The sequence below is a fragment of the Gymnogyps californianus genome, chromosome 7 (genome assembly GCF_018139145.2).
Source record: "Gymnogyps californianus isolate 813 chromosome 7, ASM1813914v2, whole genome shotgun sequence".
NCBI lineage: Eukaryota > Metazoa > Chordata > Aves > Accipitriformes > Cathartidae > Gymnogyps > Gymnogyps californianus.
The window spans coordinates 28,830,694-28,853,810 of NC_059477.1; the positions used below are offsets into that span (position 1 = coordinate 28,830,694).

Here is a 23,117-nt window from a genome sequence, read left to right on the forward strand (position 1 = left end):
TGAAACAGATGAATGTTAACATCCTTTGGAAAATGACATGAAACCTCTGGGTGGGCAGCAATTTAAAAAAAATGCTATTAGTCATTATCAGTATCTCTCCATTCCTAGATCCTTTTTTTTGCTGAAGGAACTGGTTGCTGTTCCTTTTACAAAGTGATGCCATGTTAACTATCTTTTTTCCCTGAAGGTAACTGAATGTAAAGATGAAGGAAAGCTGAGGGCATCAGATGCAGTTAAATCTCCCTGAAATTACCTACTTTCTGATGGTGAGATTTATTGTGGTAAATTTTAACCTATACCTTTTATACACATTCTTTGGAATTTTAAAAGTCACTTTAAGACCCTTCATTAACAAAAGCTATTTCTATGATACTATTGGATCTGATGCTCAGATCTCTCCTCCTGTTTTTAAACACACACTAGATGCCATTAGTCTTCTCATGGTCAGCCATTCAGCAGGTCCTATGGTTTACTCAGCTTTGTATGAAGAAGAATCTTGCCAGGCTTTCACCTCACACTGTACTTTTCATTTAAGACTAGCATAGCAGCCAGGCTGGCAGGAAGATCTCTTATTCTTTACCCAGTGAATGAAATAAGAAGTATCATCTTATGAATTTTATTCCAAAAGTTCAACCTGGCTTTGCAAATTATGCATCATCACTAACTCTGTGCGAACAGCTCGCAGGCAAAACAGACTGAGATCCTCTGTTGTGATACCCTGAAGAATTCATACCAACCTGCCCTCACTGAGATCCTGGCTAATAGTTTCCTTTCTTTTCCTAATATCTTTCAACCACTCCTGTTTCAGTCTTGGCAGTACAGATACCTGTTCAAGCAAGGACTTGTTTCACGCTGACCTAACAAATAACCATAATGTTCAGCAGTGAGAACATGGAAAAAGATGGTCTGAACAGAAAAAAAGAAACAATCAATTTGAGCACTACATGATGTCTGTGGAGCAGGAGAGCAAGCAATAATCTTTTAAATAAAACTAGAGAAAAATAATCGTATGCCTCTCTTCTCAAACCTCCTTTTCATTCTTAACTCATATAAAGACAGCACAGGACTTTGTGGATTAATGGCTTTCTGAGGTTAACGATCCTTGTTTGTGTTGAGCTCTATAGACACTGCCTGGCTGGTCACGAACCTCTGGGAAATGTTCTGCTCCTGTGACCAGTAAGTCCATCTAAGCACTGCCTATTCCATAGGTTATGCCAGCCTCTGTGACTGGAGAAGTTGGATCTTTTAATCAGTGACCTTCTCCTGATTATAGCAAACTCTCAAGGGAAATATTTGAGTTTCACAGCAAGCCACAACCATTGACACACAGAGAACTGACTCGTGTTCTTAACTCATCTAATGGAGAAAATCAGAGGAAGGATGAAACATTTACTTAGTTAACAATCCTAGCATTGTGATGACTTTTCTGTAGCAAAATACATGCTTATACACATATACTTTCACTACTTTACCTTCAAATGCATACTTCTGCAATCTTTCACAGAATCATAGAATGGTTGAGGTTGGAAGGGACCTCTGGAGGTCATGTTGTCCAACCCCCCTGCTCAAGCAGGGACACTTAGAACTGGTTGCCCAGGGCCATGTCCAGATGGCTTTTGAATATCTCCAAAGATGGAGACTCCACAATTCTCTAGGCAAGATGTGTCAGTGCTCAGTCACCCTCACAGTAAAAAAGTTTCCTGATGTTCAGATGAAACCTCATGTGTTTCAGTTTGTGCCCACTGCCTCTTCAGTGGCCTTGCAATGACATCTGCCAGCTCTCTCAGTGCTTGTGGGTGCATCCTACCGGGGCCTATGGATTTATGTATGCCCAGTTTGCTTAAGCATTCCCTGATCTGATCCTCTTCCACCAAGTGTACACCTTCCTTGCTCCAGACCTTTCCCCTGGTCTCAACCTGGGATTCCTGAAGGCCAGTCTCACTCGTAAAGACTAAGGCATAAACACCCAATTTCATCAGGCAAGAAGGACAAAGTCACCTTTTCATTATCCAACCAGCATAACTGATATGTTACAGGAAAAATCAACATGCTCATAGGGACACTAGAAGCAAGATAGAGAAGGAGGTTTGCTTAGACCCAGGCTGGCTCTTCCAAGTATTATTATCTTGGGCTCTACGTTGTGTGGAAATAGCTACGCTGCTCCAAGGCAGCACTTGAGCCAGTGGTTCTCCTGGACTACAGCTCTCGCTACACAGCTTTCTATGTCCACAACGCAGATAATTCACAACTTAAGAATAACTGAAAAATGACTACTATCGATCCTCAGGGCTAAAGGTTTTGGTAAAATGGGTTCTGAAAAGACCCTAATTTCAGAATTATTGAAGAGCATATATATATCTGCAGCATCCATTTAAACACAGGAGCTTGTGACCCTCAGTCCTTCCTCCCCACCCCTTTCAGGACAGCTCTACAGAAATCCAACAAGAAAGATGACTTTTCAACTGCAAAATGCAAGCTAGAAACTTAAGTCTTCTCGGAGATAAACACCTCCTCTAAGCAAATGGGAATGTATGTTTTCTTCCTAGTTGATCATCTGCAGCCAGTGGTCTGGGGTTTTATGCCAGATACCAGTAAGTTCAAAGTCAAGTCTGTACACATGCAGAGCACAGATCAATTATTAACTGCATGCTCAGCGTTTCCTGCTCAATGTAATCCAATTACAGTTCCCTTGTTTTTCCCTTGTGGGTCTCCAGATCATCTCTTGACCCTTCAGTACGGCAAAATGATCTTCATGAGTGCAAACATGTCCATGAATTCAGCTAATGAGACAGATTTTTCAGTTCTCTCCTCTTGGAAAGCAGATAAAGAAATCTGCCAGAGACCTTGGCTGAATGTTGTGGCTGCTTCTCCTTTCAAGTTAGTTTTGCACACTTAAGAGATTTGGAGTGCCATATGCTAAAACAAACAAAAAAAATTGGTTTTGGGCACTAAGTCCACCTCTTCCCTCAAAGACTTTTTAGTGCTGAATTTGAACTGAAAACTCTAATCAGCATTCCTATTTTCTGTGAAGTGTGCTTACAGCAGGGAATCATCCAAGGGACCAGAGATGTTTCTAACCACAGGAGTTTCTCTATTTACATAAAGAAACTGATTGGGAGATCTCCTGCCACCCCAACCCTTTCTACTCATGGTGCCACAGCCAGCCTCCCACTTACAGGCAACTGGGGAAAATGTTTTTTACATTCACCATTCCCAATCAGACTCTCACTGGCCCCTCACTCAGTAAATAACATAAGATTTCAGGGCCAACTACAACAATTGCTTGAAATTATATTTAGAAGATACATTTAATGGCTGTGAACCAGAGCTAGACTGGGAATAATTCTTAGTCACTCGCAGACAGTTGCTTGAAAACTGGTCTCCTCAACAAAGCTGTCTCCCACACTTTCCAACACGACTCACTTTCCTCCTCCTGATCTGCTAAAAATAACTATACCTGAACCTTGGCACCATTTTCCACTTCAGTCACATAAATTGTGCAGGTTGTTCAATGGGTGTTGAAACTCTGTAAGGCAGAAGGTGTTCTCAAAAGATAAGACAATTGCACTAGCAATAGCATAGCCTAGAGGGTCTTTCTGCAGCAGTTAGTTATGTCCTGTGGTACCCACGTCCCAAAACTAAAACCCGCAAGGTGGTAAAGCAAAAGAACCAGCAAAATCACCCCCAAAACCCACCCCAGTGTTTCAGTAAGTCCTATTTTCCCTAATTATTTTAGCTTTGCCCCATTGAACTCCAGAGTGCACAGCGTGAACAGAATCAAAAGATTCTTTGCCTCAAAGACTGAACTAGATTTTTTGCCTTTCTTTACCACTGAATGACAAAAGCTTTGTTTTCGCTTGAGAAAAGTTGTTGGAGATGCAGCTCAACAGACTTGCAAGGCAAAAACAATACGGAAAATTTACATGCCTTCAACAGAAAGGCTGCGTCTGACTTAGAGACAGGAGGAGATTATAGTAGATTTCTAGTTTATTAAAAAGAAAAAATAAGTAGCTTCTCACTGATGACATTTGCTTCTTTTTTGCAGACTGTCAATTCAGCTCACCTCTATTACAGGTTTTCTTTTCCTATTTACTTCAAATATCAGCTGATTTCAAGACCTTATAGGACAGGACAGTGGAGTTGATCTAGGTCCTGCTACTATATTCTGAGTATCAGAGACCTAACAGAAGAATTACTCAAACTGTTTTCATTTGTACTTTTGTTTTTAACTGTGCCTTTTTCCTTGTTTTTAATCTTTCCTATGCAATTTCAGAGTCTTGCTTTCCAAAAGAAATGGAGAACAGAGCTCACTGTGATGGCAATAGGTACTGGATAGAAACAAAGAAAAAAAAAGGACTCAAATTGTTTAGTTTCTTATGAGATCAGATAATAAATACAGATAAATCTTCAATCACTCTAGGATAGTTTGAGATTCTATCTCTTTTCTTTGATGCTGGCTATCTGCTGTTTTTCTAGATTAGGAATCATATTGTTTCCATGGAGAAAGCCAAGAACACTGAGAATCAAAGACTTGGGAAAACATTTTCTAGACAATATACTTCATCATATTCATATCACATTTGATTACTTGCAGAGGGGAAGGAAGAATGGAGAAATGAGAAGGACTAACAGTTTCTTTCTTAACATTTTTCTCCCCCATCAATTACTGTCCTTAGGGATAAAGGTAAAGATAATAGTACTAAGGTACAGGTAACGTGGTGAAATCATGTAAATGCAAAAATGTACAGTGAAAATTTAGCCTGGGAAAGAAAAAACTATTTTTTTTCTTGGCAGTAGCTTCCCATGATTTGAATAACTTCTGTGGACTGACACACTGAAAAGGCTAATTAGAGATGTTTACCCATTTTCTGTAGCTTAGTAATGGGCACTATAATTTGAAATTTCTACAGCACTGATATTAAAAATGCACGACCAATTATTACTGTACTGCTAATCTTTTGGATGTGGGATCAACAGGACTATGTGAACTTTACATACATACCCATCCATATACATGTATACACACCCATCTATATACAATACATACGTATCTATATATATGTGCAATTTAAAAATCCATGGGTACAATATGTAAGATTGGGGAAGAGAGGACAATGCTAAGTTATTGCATACAATTTTCAAAGGCACATGTATGATTTAGAAGCGTAAGTATTAACTAATGGCAGAAAGAATCCCTAAGTCATCTTTAAAAACATCAGCTTTTGAAAACTTACCCGTAAGCTGCCAGGACATGAGCCAATTGATCAGATGTAAGAACAAGCTGTCGTGGTTTAACCCCAGCCAGCAACTAAGCACCACCCAGCCGCTTCCCCCTCCCCTCTCCCAGTGGGGTGGGGAGGAGGAAAAAAAGTAAAACTCGTGGGTTGAGATAAGAACAGTTTTACAACTAAAGTAAAATAAAATACACTACTAATTCATAATAATAATAATAATATAATAATAATAATTGTAATGAAAAGGAATATAACAAAAAAAAACCCAAAACCAAGAAAAGACAAGGGATGCACAATGCAATTGCTCACCACCTGCTGACCGATGCCTGAGCAGTGATTCGCGCCTCCCAACCAACTCCCCCCAGTTTATATACTGGGCATGACGTTCTATGGTATGGAATACCCCTTTGGCTAGTTCGGGTCAGCTGCCCCGGCCATGCTCCCTCCCAGCTTCTTGCACACCTGCTTGCTGGCAGAGCATGGGAAACTGGAAAGTCCTTGGCTTTAGATAAGCGCTACTTAGCAACAACTAAAACATCAGCGTGTTATCAACATTATTCTCACACTAGATCCAAAACATAGCACTGTACCAGCTACTAAGAAGAAAATTAACTCTATCCCAGCCGAAACCAGGACACAACCTTGTGATACAGGTAAGTTCTTTGGGTGGGAACTGTGTCTAGATATATTAGCTGCTAGGCACTACTGAGCATCTCATTTTATAGAAGGAGGTCATCTGTATAGGTCTAGAATTGTGGCTTTTACATTGACATATGGTGGTACCCAAAATCTATCATAACTTTACCTCCATCATGAACCACCTGCCCTCTAAGGCTTCAAGCACTGGAAGGGCTTTCTGTGTGGGTAGCATTGATCTGGGTGGGTGAAGTCATGAGTGGGCATGAGGAGATTTTATTTCCTTTCCCAGACCTGACACTGGCCTGTTGGGTAACTCTAAATTAATCATTCTACTACCACAATTCTAGTGTCTCAATCAATATGTACTGTATCTTCTAATGATATGACCTTTACAGACTGACAGTGCAAAGTGTGTTGGGGTTAAATGTGATTATTTATTAATTTTACTGAAACCAATTGATTTTACAGGAAACATTTCATACCTGACTGGATTAGACCATAGCGGCCCATACAACTTCACTTTCACATAAGCCCCGTTTCATATAGTCTAACTATGAATAAGCCTTGCAGACACTTTCACTTCTTTTACGTTAAATATTTAACACGGGAAGCCTGAATTACCAGAAACATTCTTCTCATTGTCACTTTTATTAACTAATAATTTGCCTAGTTATTTTGTGGATAATAGAAAAGAGGAATAACAGGATACATGAGTAGTAGCTTGAAAAATACTTACAAAAGGTGAAGTATTAAAGCATACATGGACTGTTCCAACATAGTTTCTTAACAAGTGGAAAGGGTCTTGAGATTACGGCAAAGAATATTACTGCTCACCTCTTAAGTGAGAATGCCCATTCCCATTTCACCAGGAGCCTAACCTTTATTTAACCAATCAGTTATCCAGCAGGGACCTGCTTCGGTCCTACTATACACTGTCAGACTCAGCAAGATTCCTTGAAAATGAGCCAATAAGAGAGAAGGAATCGCGCTCACTTTTAATGCTACAAAGGACATTGTTATTCATAGTCCAGTAACTTTATGGCAAGCATAAACCTCTTGGAGGAAGAAAGAGTAACATATCTGAACATTATTTTCATTGGAATAATTTCAATTCCAGCAAGACTAAAAAATAAGAGGATATGAGATTTAAAAAATGATTACATTTGGGACAAAAGGCAGAGAATATACATGACTGAAATGACTGTCTTGAAAGAATGACACAGAAGCATGCACAGAGTAACCCTGAAAGAGACCTTCAGGAGTTAACCAAGGTCAGCTAGTTATCTTAATAATTCTTTGCATATAGGGCTACATTTTATAGTCCAGAGTTTTGGAGCCTGACATCTCACCAACCCTCTAAACTACTGTTATCTTTTATCTACTTTTAAACTTTCATCTACTTTTAAACTACTGTTATCATTTTACAAAGTGAGTAAATAGAAGTACAGATCTGAGAAAAGCACCATTGTTTAAATTGCCTGAGTGTGCTGAGAGCTGCTCCACCTAATTTCCAGAAGTACTGAGAGTCCCTATCTCCATCTGAACCAAAGTGGAGATCTGCAGATGGTGCAGCTGCCAAAATGCAAGGCTTATCTCTGCTCCTGCTGAGCTGCTACAAGAGATGTTGGTGTCCTGATCCCAACCCCGTCCCCAACCACCATTAGAGTCCCCCCTTCCAGAACTTCACAATTACAGCTTGCTTATGGTTGTATTTCATCAATAAAAGTCAATTGACTCATGTTTCTAAGGTCATTTTACACTACACTGGCAGCAGTAAAGGTGATTTAAATGGATATCACATTTTCGTTCACTTTAGGGTTATTTTCGATTGCCTGAGTGGCATCAAGAGACCTGAGTGTAACTAAGAAGCAGATTCCAAGATTTCACCTCAGCAGGGACTAACCTCTGCCACCCTGGAGCTACGCACTGGAATATTCATATATCTGAAAATCGTAAACACTTGCCTCCAAGAGCAAATCAGAGATGGAAATCTGGGACTGGATGGGAGAGGAGAGAGGAGAGACGGTTTCCTCAGTAGTCCCATTGCCCTGCTGTGACTTCACTTAGGGGACATGGGTCCAGGCTGATACTGTCCCAGCCGCCCCTCCCAGGGATTTGGACACTCATCCCATGCCAGCCCGAATGCTAGCTGCATGACATAACCAGGAGATAAACTACTGCAAAGCCCATATAGTGAATAAAATCTTTTTTTTTTTCCCTTATAGTTTCATTTGACAGTACTTGAATACTTAGCTACTTTGGAATTTGCAAGGCTTCAGAGTGGTCTGGGGCATTCGGTCAAATGTACACACTCAACCACATAGCATTAACTTTCTGTTGTTCTGCCACAGACTAGTGACTCACCAATACGCTTACTCCTCAATTCCAGTGCTCCAGTGCCTGATAACTCTTGAATAATTCAAACATCCCCATTTGTCTAGGATGATGTTTGTCTGGAGTGAGTTTTCTGAAAGCACTGCAAGGACGCAGGAGCCAGAGTCTTACTGAGAAGACATAGGGCCTATGCCCCTAAAATCTTTACATGTTTTCAAAAAGTCCCCACACCATGTACCTTTTAATAGAAAATGGACTTACACCTCATGTTTTGGTCAGTGAACCTAGAAAACCTGGACATTTTCTGGCTTTAGTATTCAGACATACTGGCTGTAATCCATTGAAACAACCCAATGAAGAGCAATACATGTGCCAAGACAGAATGCGAAAGATAAAATGATAATATATTTCTGCACCAAGTGTTCTTGTACATTCATGGTATTTCTCATTCCCTTATCTTTGAGGCCTAATGGATCTCAGCGTGGAATAAATAGCAAGGAATTGCTATTGTACAGTCTTGCCAAATGAAAGTCAAAGCACATTTTAGGCCCCAACAACATGATTATTCAAAGACTGAATAGGCAAGTGTAGCACTGAACACCAAATAAAAGGGACATAAACAAGAGTGATGTCCATTTGCATGAACTAAATACCACGAAGTTGATAAAGTTGCAGACACAGAAATGAACTTAAATCAGTGTAGAATGCTATACTATTCTCACAAAAAACTTAACACAGTTATATTGGTCTCTCTTCGGTAGCAAATCAAGAGTACTTACCATTCTTGGAGAGAATCACAGCCAAATATTCATGAAAGTAGGTGTTGATGTACAGCAGAAGGCTTGGAGTATGTACTGTGAGAAAGCTAAATGCAATATTTTCCTTGGACATGACAGCATCCGCATAAATGGCAGAGCTTGAGGTGCTTGCATTTTTTGTGACAGGATAAGGTTCTTGGAAAATATAGGTAATGGAAGTGCCGGCTTCAAATAATGCAGAAACCTCTGAAAGCATATATAAACCAAGGGAATAATTTCAGCGACTGCATTTTCAGATCTCCCAGACAGGCATGGACATGAGCTGACTGCCTCAGAAGCAGAACACTGCAAAATGCCCCTGGCCCAGCTGACATCACTGTTCCTTAATTTGGACGAGCAGTGTGTCCTTCCTTACAGTCTGTTTGTCTGGCACAGAGAAGGACACTGTATGGAGACAGGCCTCTAAATTCAACTATTTTAGTGCTGGAATCAGAGCTCCACAAGATGGAACAGGCCAAAATGTCTGTCAGCCAAATAAATGCTCGGTTCACCATCTTCTGACAGCTGACATGTAAGGCAATATTCTCTGTCTTCCCCCCACAGTAAAGACAATATATTTGTCCTTTCCAGTCTCCTTTTTAAACAAAGTAATTATTAAAGCAACACATTGACCCAAAGACAGTCAGTAAGGGAAGCTGTCTTTGGTAGCTCCAAAAGAAGAGAAACATGTACCTGTGCGTGCTCACATCCCGAGAACTCATGCTTGTGTTTTCAAAAAACACAACATAGTCTGGCCATGGAATACACAGATGTGAGAACGGCATTTTTTTCTAATGTAAGCGACTGAAAAGAGCGAAGGCCTGCCAATGTCTCAAACATTGTAGCAAACCAAGGTGCGGTCGGCATAGCAACTGGGGATTTCAGCGAGGAGTCGGGGGGCATGGACGCAGGCGCCCTGCCGGAGGGTGCGCAGCCCGGTGCTTTGGCAGGCCCTGCATGGCAACGTGGCCAGGGGTCACACGAAGTTTATTTGAGGAAGGGGCTTGCAGCTCCTAGAAAGTCCCCAAGACTACCACCCCAATAAGCCACACATGCTCAGTAGGTAAAGAACCATCTGGAACACTACCATATATGTTGAGAACTGTCTAGAACGAACCCATATAAGTCTTCAAGAGGTGTGCCTGGGGGGGAGGGGCACCGACTGGACTATAAAAGGCACAATTGCAAAGAGCCAGTGTGTATGTGTGCGCCCACGACTGAGAAACTGAAGACTGAGGACCCATGGGATGTTGCTGGATCCATGGTGGTGACTATCCTTTGCTTATCTGCCTGAACGCTTGCTTAGTTTCCTCCTGTCACTTCCTGCCTCTCCTATCGCTCTGTTTCTCCGTGCTTGTTCAATAAAAACAGCCTGATTGGCGGCATTTGACCTCGTTTGCATCTTAATCTCACTCTTGGGATCAGCATGAACTTTCCCCAGTTCCAAAATCTAAACCGGAACCTGACAGGCACTGTAAAGTCAAGATGGTGATATCTTCACCTACAGATTGACTGCAAGTATTTTCTCCAATAGAGCAGCATCTCCTAATAAGACACTATGTGGTTATTTGACATGCCTCTCATGGCATTGGTGCCAAATGCTCAGCTCATGTGAGTGAGCATAGTTCTGTGGACTGCAGTACACCTAAGCCAATTCAGGCTTAGTAAACCTGTCGCGTTTGTGAGGTGAGGGGCAGCTGTGAAAATTGAAACACTCACATTGCACCTTGCTGTTACTGAGCAGGAGTTTTGCTAGTTCCTTTCTCTCCCAAAGAGCATGCTATCTAAATTAGATGTTCTTTATTTGTCCTGCTCCATTTTCTGGTGTTGGCAACATCTCCTACGAGCCACCAGAAAGGTTCAGTGAGGACGCATTCACCAGAGACCAAACCATGCAAACCAGTTTTCTCCTGAATGCTTCACGCTTATTTTTAAAATCTCTTAACGTTTGGATGGGTTGTCACAGGAATGGCAAAACAACATAAAAAGACTACCTCTTTTTGTCACATCATTGCTCCAAAACTCTGTAAAGAAAAGCTCTCAAGATTTTGTTAAGGTGGACAAAGCTGGATGAGGTTTAAAAACAAGCAAACTAAACATTCAGACATGGGCAGACAACTGTTACAAAAAATTACAGCCCTATTTGTTAATGTCTGGGCCAAGTTATATGCAATCGAATACAGGAATCACAGTGGGATATAGCTGGTAACTTTAATAGTACAACTAACACCATTTTAATTTCCGAGGCCATCACTGAAGTCAACAAAAGGAGGCGTTACAGCCTGCTTAAGATAAACAGTAATGCTGAAGGGACAGCTGATATTAGAATGTATTCTTGTAACATGGGGGACACCAAGCTGACATGGGTGAAACTGTGCTGTAATTCAGAGACCACTAAGGACTTAGGATCAAAGCTTGCTGCCTACCTTCCTTGCAGAAAGGTCCTTCATAGGCTGAGTTGGTACAATCACAGGAGTAACCATTATACTTCTCCACACATTTTCCTCCGTTATGGCACAGGTTACCATAACTGCTGCAATGTCCTGGACATCCAGGTTTAACACCTGGTGTCACTTTAGCTCTCTCTTCAAGGTCAAGTTTCTGTCCATTTAAATGCAGAGATCGAATACATCCCAAAAAGCCCTTTTGTCTGGAAGCTGTTCCCCCTGAAAAAGAGAGAAAAAAGGACATGCATTCATTGGTGAATCTGCACAGTAATCAAAGCCCTGAAGTCCAATCCAGAAGTACAAATATGAATCCATGAATTTTAAAAAATATTATCTATTATATATCAATGCATACAGTGGCAAAAGATGACAGATGGACAGCCCTGGAAAGTAAAGGTCTCTATCTTTATGAAAGGACTAAAAAGCTGTATGTGACACTTTCTTGTTGCCATTCTTCTCTTTCCTGCCTTATCTACTGCCCTGTCTGGCATTTAAACTGCAAATTCATTTGGGAAAAAGATTAGCTTCTTTATCATGTGTCTGCATATCACCTAACACATGAGAAATCCAAACCTAAATGTTTTTTTTTTTTCTATTTGTTGCTATAGTACAGAGTATAAATAACACTCTAATCCCAACAGCAGGTGAGTTACACATGCTGATGAGTCCAGATAGCAGGGATGAATCATGTTCAGCACCAGGCCTGCTGGCTGAAGGGAAATGACTTGAGTCAGAATTTATGCATGACTGCCCAACTTGATGTTGCATGTGAATGGTTGTTATAGGCAAGAAACATGAGTTCAGGTCACAGTTGTGTTATTTATTACGATTGTGAAACATAATTGCATTTCTTCCTGAAGACTAGAGCTGTATGAATCTACGCAAGAGGGCAGTTCAGTCTCTACAAGCTAACTAGCTTCTTATCTGCCCAGTGAAATTGCTAACAGTGTTACAATGAACATGCTTTTTCCATAAGAGGTGGTCTCTGAGAATGATAATGATGATTGTTAGAGTACTTTGTGAAAATATCATCATTTAGCTTATTGTAGGCTTTGTTTGGCAGTTGCCAATGTTTTGCTTTTGAAGATACTGCAATTTTGATTGCTGCTAAGAAATCTAATTCTGGTTCAGGAGTTATCAGCATTTGTAGGCTCTGAAATGCTAGCTTTATTGGTGATTCTCCTGCAAAAGTAGTATGAAAGAAGTTATCTTTCCAATTAATCTTCTGTAGAAGCTGGTTCTATATCAAAGTGCATGAGATAAGAGATTACATCTTTTGATAGGTCCTTGCAGAAGAGTATCTGTTTTTTCATAAATTGTTTAACTAAAGCAAGACTTCTGCAAACTAAGAGAATGAAGCAACGGTCTGAAAAGCAATCTCACCAAAACCCTTTTGTTCTGCTATACCGTTCTAGCATATTTTTCTTTCTGGTACACTAATAGCAGAAATACTGGATTTGAATTAGAATAATTGAACTACAGATAGTATGTGACAGGTTTATTTCATGCTAATTTTATGATGCCTTTCTCAGAGAAACAAATATTTTTAAATTCTTCTTTAGCCAGCTTTTTTTTTCAGGTGAGCAAATGTTAGCTCACTTATTTTAAAGGCCCTCTGAGCACAAGAATCGGGCCTTCTGCATTTGCTGCACTGTGCACACACAATCCTTTTCTTTGGAGATTTTGCTCCATAACCAAACATACCATACAGAATTTTCAGTAATGTCCAAATAAGTAGGAAGGTGATTTCTCCCTTTAAGGTTACTGGTTACTCTGTTTTCTTTTGCGTGAGAGGTAACCACAAATATTACAAGGATAAATGACAGTTTCCTTGCCTCTTGTCTCTGCACACATAAAAATCCCAGCTGTAACATTTAAAGAATGAGTACAAACTATTGCTAACTATTCCACAGATGTCATGTTTATTGCACCACCCATATTCTTACTGCTCTCTAAAGCACTTTGGAAAGCTATGCAAAGTAAGTTTCTCACTCTTCTAATATCTGGAGACTACAGAGCTTAACAGAGACCATCTATATGATCCTAGATCCACACAGTATTGATTAGCAAATCTGTTTATTATTTGGGCATTTGGGCAGTTTTCTTCAATTGACTAGAGCTAATCTTCACATACATTCCTGTGAAGCAGAGAAAAACTGAAAACAAACAAACAAAACTCTTCCCCAAATTAGGCTTTGCAGATTCTTCCTGCTCTAATAGGCCTGTTGGACTGGACAATTTAATGGATGCGACCTAAATGTTTTGTTCAGGAAAACAGATTCTAGGATAAGCCTCAGGACCATAAACACCAAGGTTAAGGGTGTTCTTTGCTGAGTGGAGGTGACAGTTAAATGAGCCACGCTGTTTTCAGCAAGGTATTTATGCAGCTGAATTTTACTGAGAAGCCTTGGGGCAAGGAAGAGAAAGTCTGAGCAGAGGGGGCAAGAAGCTCACAACTGAGCACTCATAGTGTAGCTTGGTGACACAATTGGCTAAATAATTAACATTCTGTCAACAAATGAGGATTTGCTTTAAAAAGCAAATGACTTTTTGTTGGTAAGAACTGGATTAGGGAGGCTGAAGCAGCGTGAATAATAATTAGGAGCATTCTTGCTTTATGTAACTGATACAAAGAAAAGGAAAGGGCATGGGAGTATAAAAATCATAATTACTATTACTCAGGAGTAGGAGAACTTGCTATGATATTCCTCAGAAGACATCCAAGTCACACTTGTTAGTCTCAAACTGAAAGTTGTACAAAGCAGTCAGGGCACACAGGGAGTTAACCATTAATTCCTCCTCCTGGGCTCCAAAATATCCCAAAGTGTCTACAGATTCCTTTAAAAATAACAACAGTAAACAAAGTATGCCCCTTCTTTTTCTCTCCTTTCTTTTCTCTGTCTTCCAAGAAAGTTTCTCAGATGTTGACTCTCTCTGGGATATGTTGCTTTTGCGCTGTCTACAACAGACAGAGGAGATTCACCTAAGGACTCCTCGCTCCCTTGCTCCCAAGACAAAACCAGGAACCCAAGCACTTAACTTTGCTGGTCTCCTTAACATACCAAATGAATAGCACAAAAACTTCTGATCAAGGCTTTATGCATCAAATTAACTTCTTATGATTTGTATTTTGCTTCTCTGATGTCTGAGTGCAAATTCTGTTCTCAGAGAGGTCTGCGAGGAATGTCTTTCTCCTCCCTCCCCATACTGGAGTGTTATGGTCATGCCGTCTCCACTAGATAAGACAGAATTTCATCTCAGACTACACCATGAGAGGAGATGATGACACACCTCCTCCAGGACCACAGGGATATACCAGGAGACAGCTGCACTATCCAAAAGGATGTCACTCATTTTGAATGCTGAAAGCAACTGTCCATTGAAAGGAATGATTTTTGCCTGTCTCTTCAGAGCAAGTAATGTGTCAAATTGGCCTGTTGCTGGGCAGTTTGGTGCAGTTGATATTATCTAGCCTGTACATTTGTTTCGGGTTTGCTCCTTCTACTGTAATTTTTTTAAATTAACAGAAGAAACATAGCCAGGTGCAAGGATATCCATGCTGTGACTGAGGATTATAAAGCATCCTAAAGCAGTTAGATACCCAAGACCCACTAAAAGAAAGTGAGAAATGGTTTTCTAACTCCCTTAGGCTGCTTTAAAATCCAAGCTTGTTTGATTTTGAGTGTACTGGCAATGAAAAGTCATTTCTCCCTTCCACTTTGCACACAACAAAAGCTATCTCAGAAGCCTGCCACATACTCCATGTGTGCTACTGTTGGCCCTAAGCAGACTTTCTGTCTAAGTTATTGCAACAAGTGTAGCCGTTGAAAAACTCTTTCTGGTACTACATAGATAAATACATAAGTGCCCTGTGAGTCAATTATACATACATTACTTAATCTACACTTTCGTCTCTTATTGACTATGCAGAACTGTTTCTCCATAACAGAGAGAAACCATCATTGGATACAGCCAGACATTTATAGGAAGTGATGGAATAAAACAAGAATTGCAAATTCAAATCCTGTCACATTGTGTTGCTATGGATGAGGAGATAAAAGGAGAGGGATTAGATTTGAACACCTCCATTTTGTCTCCCCTCCTTTTGGTTTTATCTCCAGGTAGATCCAGTAAGGTAGCCATTTTCTATGGTTTATTTTGAACAGCATGTGTAAGAAATCATCACTGCAGTGGAATCCTGGGAACATCAGGCAATGACAATTTCTTACACATGCTATGTGGCGTGCTGGCCAGAGCAAATGCTTAGGTTCTGGTGGTATGGAAAGAAATGACACCCAAATTCCAGCATTTCTGTGAATACAATGAATAGTATAAGCATATGGGAAGAAGGATCTGATTCTCAGCTCTATCAATTCTTTTTATACAGTATTGATGTATAAAAGAGACTTTGGGGTAAACAGAAATCACTACATGAGTGCATCTTTCCAGGATATGCAAAACTTGTGTGAACTTCTCTGTCTGCGATGTTGTACCAGCTCCAAAATGGAAGTATTTTGGGGTGCATTAGTGTGCAGATAACGAATTACGGCTATTTTATGCTTATCAAGGCCAGAAGTGAGTGAAGAAGCTTTCTCACAGATAGTACTGTTAATCCAAGTGATGTAATGTGAGTTCAAGCCCAGTAAGACATGCCTAACATTCAGAGATACTCCACAGAAATGCAGTTTAAGAACATTAAACACACCCATGGTTACACCTAAGTACACAGAGCAAGTTGAAAATTGATTTTTACCCTAGCAATGACCCAGACAGGCTTAAGTTCAAGAACATGCACAACTCAAAATTAGCATAGGGACAATGTAAGTCATGGTGAGACTCCCAGGTTCTGCTGTAGTCTCTGAACATCTGGATTTCTCTGCTGGAATAAGCAACCATGACATCCAAACACTGAACTCACTGTCATTATATATCAGTTAGTATCCCTCTGAGACAACTCAAGTTCATATTTTTCACAGCCTTCAGGACACAGCTTTGCATTAGTTCACAATGAGTGTTTTCTCCATCTAAAAGGACTAGACAGTTGTGATTTGGGTTTTTTTGGTTTGGTTTCTTATGGAAGAGAATGTTTGCTCACACGTGGTATATTTTTATCTCTGAATTCAGTCTTTTTTAATTCCTTGCCCAAATTTAACAGGGAGAATATTATGTTCTCCCATATTTCAAGAAAACTGGTAGCAGGGTAAATAAGAGAGAAACAGCATCAAGGTCTCCTCTCAGGAAGACGGAAGTGTGAATTCATCCCTTACTGGACATAAAAGAACCTACACACATAAAAGAAATCCTTTTCTGTGCTTAGTCATTGGAAAATCTTCAGTAAAAGCCTAAATCTCCTAAAATACCTAAGTCAGTCAATCTGAAGATAAACTTCCAAGGAAAGTCAGGCCTTCTTAACTCCCATCCTTACGAAGTATTTAAAGGCTGATTAACTTCCTCACAACATGTCAGTATCGCCGGATCAGAAGTAAATGAAGCACAGCTCCACAACTACCTACAGCTACTGTTTTGGTAACATTGCTGGAGAAGGCTTCTGTTCAACTTTCTTTACTATAAATCATAGAAAGTAAAAAGTCTGATAGGCCAACTTTTAAAAAAACCCAACAAACTAACATAAAAACCCAAGAGCTATATTATTCTATTACATACAGTCCCAAATATATCTGGGTTTTGGGTTAAGAAGGAAAAATCTGTCCAAAACAGAAGTAAATAACTCATTCATAAAACAGGCAGAAACAGTTGACAAGGAATTAATTGGTCCAAATTAGCACAACTCCTTTAAAATTACGTTATATGCCAACTGCCCCTGTAGTAAAATTTTACAAATGTCCAAAGTTACTTTATATGTGTGATCTACTGTATATAACTCCCTAAAAGGAAAAGACACAAAGCCTCCTCACATATACAGCATATAGGCTGATGTCTGTGAAGCAACAGGAAAATAATCGTAGTTTGAAAGCTACAGTGGATCTCCATTCGATCATCATCATAATGCTACATGATACTAATATAGTTCCTTCATCCCAAAGGATCAATAAATCGTTCCAGAAGATAAATAAACTAAATTAAATTTTGACATTGAGTCTTATTTATGAGATTTACAAAATATTTGAATTGATTCTGGAGAAGAATCAAGAAAAAAAAAAGGTTATATCTTAATGACTAGCTACCTCCAGTGTGGAAACAAAGTTCCATGTTTAAATGGAATGAAATAGGGAGATTCAGTCAAAAAAATATTTGGGACTTTTTTAAAATAGCAAATCATATCAGTTATATAGATTATTAATTAAGAATGTGCATACTAACTGTGGAAACCCCTTAATCACTGTCAGTATGCAGAAAGCTGCAGAAACAAATATGTTGTGGATTATAGGGGAAGTACGAAGTAATATGCGCTGCTGCTTCTTTCCTTTTTACAATGTTGTTTATGCATTTATTTTTCAGATGGGATAAAATTCACTCCGCATGGTTGAGGTATTAAATCAGTTGCTTCCTATTAGAGATTGGAATGAGACCTTCAGTAGAGACAAATTATGCCACATCTGTGTATTGTTGGACTTCTGCCACCTTTCCCTGGAGCACCTGGGGACAAACTGCCAGAATCAGGAGGCTGCCCAGGTTTCCATCTCTTCTGACTGCTCTCAGGAAAACTCACGAAGTCACGGACAGTTTTGGCCTTCAATATGGTAGAACTTAGGGCCAAAAAAGCACTCCTAAAAACATTAGATTTTCTGTCCCTTTTGTTCAGGGTTCAGTAGAAGTGTGGATGGACAACTGAATGCAATTGACTTACTGCACAGTGAGAACTTTTCACCTCTTGGCTGAGATAAAGTGACTATGTCCTAGAGTTTAAATATTAAGTACAATCAGAGAAAAATTTAGGTTGAAAGTCACTGCTGGAGATCAACTGGTCTAACCTGTTCCTCAAAGCACAGCTACATTCAGAGGAGGTACAGATTCACTTCTCCACCAAAACCAATGGGACCTTTTCTGCACAGCTGCTACCCATCCACTCAATCCCCAGCTTGTACAGATGCATGATGCTATTCTGCCCCTGGTGTGGGGTTTGCATTTGCCTTTGCTGACGTGGGTTCCTGTTGGCACATTTCTCTGTTGAGGTCCTTAACGACCACGGATTTCCATGATGCAATTCATCGATTATGTCACATTAAAACCACCATGAAGTTCGTTCAGGTAACCTGTTTATTTTGCTGAGGCAGAGAAGCAAGCTTATAGGCAGATATTGCTTTTCAGATGTGAGATGGTAAGCAGTTGATATATATGACATATCTGATAGATGACTTAGGATAAATCCTTCATTTTTACTCTTTTAAAAAGACACAACCAAAAATGTGCAAAAGTCTATCCAGTCATTAAATTCTCTAAGTTTTCTAACTGGAAACAGTAGCTTGGCTCAAGTTCTCTGATGTTTCTAAGGTGTCTAGCAGCCCAACGCTACGGCGTTCAGGCCTGGCCTCTCGCAGAACATGTTCTTAGGATCATCTTAGCATTTGAGAAACAGTGATTAGCAGCATGCTTCATACCAGAAAACAGAAACCTTGCACTGTGACAGTCTTAAGCCTCCCTTCTGTGAGTTCTTCAATGAACTTTCCTCCGGCTGAGTCTATCAGAGATCATTTTAGGTATAAATCAACAGCTATGTGGGAAGGACTCCTGGCCATGGATGCAGCCATATCTGTTTATTAACAGATTCATTCCTTATGCTCAGAGCCCAGTAATTACTGCACACATACACTATAAAAAGCTCAAATAAATACCCCAAAATCTCTTAAATCAAAGGATATGGATACACGGGTAAACTTTATTAAAATGAATTGACAGATTGAGATTTGCTATAGCATTTCAGCTAAGTAAGAGAATCTATTTTAAGGAAAGAATCAGTAGTTACCTGAGTGGCCCTGAATAAGAAGCAGGCTACAACCCACTCCATCACTGAGCGGATTACTCAGAAAGACAGTGTTTGAATATAGAAAAGGGAGAAGTCCCTTTGTAATCCCTGATTATATTATCAAATACAAGCTGGTCCCAATCTAGGTTTCATTTGCAAGGGAGATAAGGAAACAAACTATATGCACACAGAGATTCCCCCCCCCCCCCCGCCCCCGAAAGATCACCTTCAGTTAAAATAACTGTATTTGCTTTGACTGTGTTCATAGTTCTCTCACACATGCACTCTATGGCCAAATAAGGGTTTTGGCAGGCATGCTTGAAGGAACAGACTTTAAGACCATACTGTCATCAGGCTTTGCCCCAGAAACTTACATGACGAATTTGTGCCTTTTACATTGCATTTAAAAAGAGAGATCACATTTCCTACAGCAAATTACACAGCCTGTGCTGCACCAGAAGAAATATCATGAATTCTTTGACAATAAATATGTTTCGAGCAATCTTAGACCCCAAAAATACCATCTAATATAGTATGGTTAAACTATGGTTAGTGCTTTGAGTGTAAAGGCAGTAGTTCGGGTTTACTTTATGTTGCCTATGCAGGAGTGGAAGAAGAGAAAGCAGAATTAGGTCACCATATGCAAGCTCAACGGTGAAACAATAGCATTACCGATGTATGGACACAGAAATATTGTACATATCATATTGTACACAACCCTTAAATGGTCCCTACCTACAAATAATTGGCTGTTGAGCTGCAAGCGGAAGTGCCCCTCAGCAGGTGCCTCCAGGACCTTCTTGGGGAGGCTGTCCACCTGCAGAGAGGTTTGCTTGAGGTTCCTCTCTGCTCGGACGTAGTGCCACTGGTTGTCATTCAGGGGTGTGGGAGACTGCACGGTGGCTTCTGTGGGGCCATTCCCGACATCTATGGAGAAGGTGATCTCTTTGGGGGCTGGAATAGATAAACAGATGTGAAGAGGCAGTGAAGGTCTGAATTAAATTGTGGTTTTGAAATCAAGAAATCTTACATAAATATAGGGTCCATTAACTTTTATGTCAGCAAATAGTACAGCATCATTTACCTCCCATCTCCTACACAGCAGCTTATACATAAATCTAAGCCTGCAGCCTCACTGTTTGATCTCTGCTGTGATTATGCTTGGCTGTGGGTACGCATCTTTTTTTGCTATAACAATTACAGTGCTCTAGAAATAGTAGTTCTCTTTTTGAAGTAAAAGTGCCAAATGCTGTACAAAAGTCACACAATGGCAGCAAAAGATTTTGGACAAATAATGCTAAGATGGGAGAAAGGATGAAGGAGCTCTTTCTGACTAAAGCTTTCAAAATGCATGTACTTAACAATTATAGAATTTGGCTGCATATGGTAGGAGATAATCCTACAAGCATCCGTTTGCCTGAATAAGCCTGACCCAAGAAGCAAGGAAAAACAGATGAGCAAAACTAGTTCATTGGTGATTCTAAACTAAAGAAGCATATGTAACACGTGTCCAGAGATAGTAAGGCTCCTAGAAACAGGATGATAATTGAAAAACAACAGCCATATAAAGGAGTCTATCTTGCTCTGCTGGAAGCCTGAAAGGGGCCAGAACTTTTTAACATTCTTGCTACTGATTATTTTTCCTCTTCCTAAAACGCTAAATACACCAGCAAGACCAAGAACCAGGTCCACAGACGACACAACCAGAAGGTTGTGGATTGAAAATTCATAAAACCCTGTTATTTCAAGCCCAACAAAGTGGATAGGTCTGGTTTTGGAAGCTGCTTCTTAGATAGTTAAGATAGGAGACACTCCATAGGGATGGCAAAGATCTATTCTGAGCCCCTGCATCTGCTAAAAGGCTGTTTCCCTTCGAAGCAGCTGGTCTGTGGAGCTTCCTTGATACAAGGCCTTTAGGCTGCAAATTCCATCTGGCAGCAAGAAACACAACACCAAACTACTAATGAGAAGCCTAAGTTTAAAAGACAAGACTTTCCCCAAACTTTTAAATAACTCATTTTTCTAGGAGCATGAATTTAACACACATACAAAAGCTTTCACTAAACAATCCTCTTAGTAGTTTACAGTATTTGTTATATTTGATATCAAAATGCCATTTTTACTTCTGTATCCCTGAGAATGAAATGCAGTACACTGAAGTACAACCAAATTGGACTTCGATGTGCAATTAACAGTAAATCATACCTCATTACCTTGTGATAATGCACCATGGCATTTACCATTGGTTTAATGAATCGAAGGGCCTTGGGGCCCTGTTTTATTAAATTTTATGTTGGGGTTATTATAAGCATATTATAAAATGCATAGCACTCAGTTTGTTTTTCCTAAGCTTGACAGAATTTGGAATACAGAAGTCATATTTCATGTCAAAGCCACACTACTCTTTTGCCACTAATAATTATTTGAAGTCATCAGAACAGGAGTGAGGCAAAACCTCACTAATTAAGTTCCCTGCTACTCTCCTTTATATACTGAGTAGCAGTTACACTGCAGTCACTTACTAGATTTTGAAGTATTCAAGGCCCATTACAACTGTGACTGACTTATCTTGCATTAGCATCCTGTCCTTCATAGACTCTCACCTCGTAGCTGTACCATACGCACTGAGTTCCTCTGAAACACTAGGGCTGCATCAGACTGGGTATGTTGCTGATACAGAAATAAAAATAACCATCAGAGTGGTTGTATTAAATTTTTCATCTTTCATCTAAAATTACAGTCTACAAGTACATCTAACCAGTAGCTTTTTCTCTAAAGAGAAAAAAAAAATTAATATCAGTGTTGAAAAAGTAAATTCAGTCACCTGTTTGTTTAAGAAAGATAAACCTAGCCATAACAAGATTAAGTGTAATGACCAAGGCTATACAGGGAAACTCTGACAGGAGAGGTAGATAAGTCTAGATTAATGACTCTTTATGTCTCCATCTTATACTCTTTAGGCACCTCCAACCATCTCAACACAGAAGAAAATATATCCTTCCCACTTCCCTGCACCTGTCAAATTGGGCAAACACACCAAGATTTCTTCATGGTGAAACTTACAGCTTATTTCAACCCGTATGAAGTCTTTAATCCCAAGGTTTTCCAAGAATACCCCAGAGACGGCAGTAGTTTTGAAGAAGAAGGAGATGTCTGCGCTGACCTCGGCGTGGAAGGTGGGGAAGTGCAGGTAGGAGGCCTCCGTGTTGAAGGAAGCGGCGTTCCAGAACTGCCCTGCAAACACAACCCCCTTCTCTATAGTTAATTGGCAGAGGACAGCAGCTGCGAGCTGCACGTGGAAAGCCACCTTTCATCAGATAAATGGTTTTTTTATAAAAAAACAAAACAAAACAGAAAGAAAGAGGGAACATTCTGTACCTATGGAAATTGAGAAGAGCTAGTACTCACTGTCTCCATAGCAACGCAAAGGGCCGATTTTCCAAGCAGCCTCAGAATTTGATCTGTTTGTGTCAGTGATCACTATCTGAGTTACAGGCAAATGGTCTTTGAAAGCAAGGAGGCCGGTATCATTTGTCCTGGATTATAATAAACAAACAGAAAGAGACAGATTAACCACAGACAAAACCCCCAGCATTCCTTATGCAAGGCAGTATTTGAAAGATGCTTACTTAAAGATGAAAGGTCTTTTGCAGAATTACCTAGAAGAATTGTGACCGGTACACACTGCTTAAGATACATACGTGCACATGTATGCTCTATGCTCATACATAATACTGACCAC

General features: G+C 40.0%; 1 protein-coding gene across 1 annotated transcript in view; it reads right to left on the reverse strand.

The window, feature by feature from the left end:
* CNTNAP5 (contactin associated protein family member 5) overlaps positions 1-23,117 on the reverse strand; it is a 295,463-nt gene that overhangs the window by 24,692 nt on the left and 247,654 nt on the right. Inside the window, exons 15-19 of the mRNA XM_050899801.1 lie at positions 22,784-22,911; positions 22,439-22,609; positions 20,111-20,329; positions 11,431-11,670; positions 8,987-9,211 (exon numbers count right to left, since the gene is read on the reverse strand). Coding sequence (XP_050755758.1) covers positions 8,987-9,211; positions 11,431-11,670; positions 20,111-20,329; positions 22,439-22,609; positions 22,784-22,911 — 983 coding nt within the window. The remainder of the gene's footprint in view (positions 1-8,986; positions 9,212-11,430; positions 11,671-20,110; positions 20,330-22,438; positions 22,610-22,783; positions 22,912-23,117) is intronic.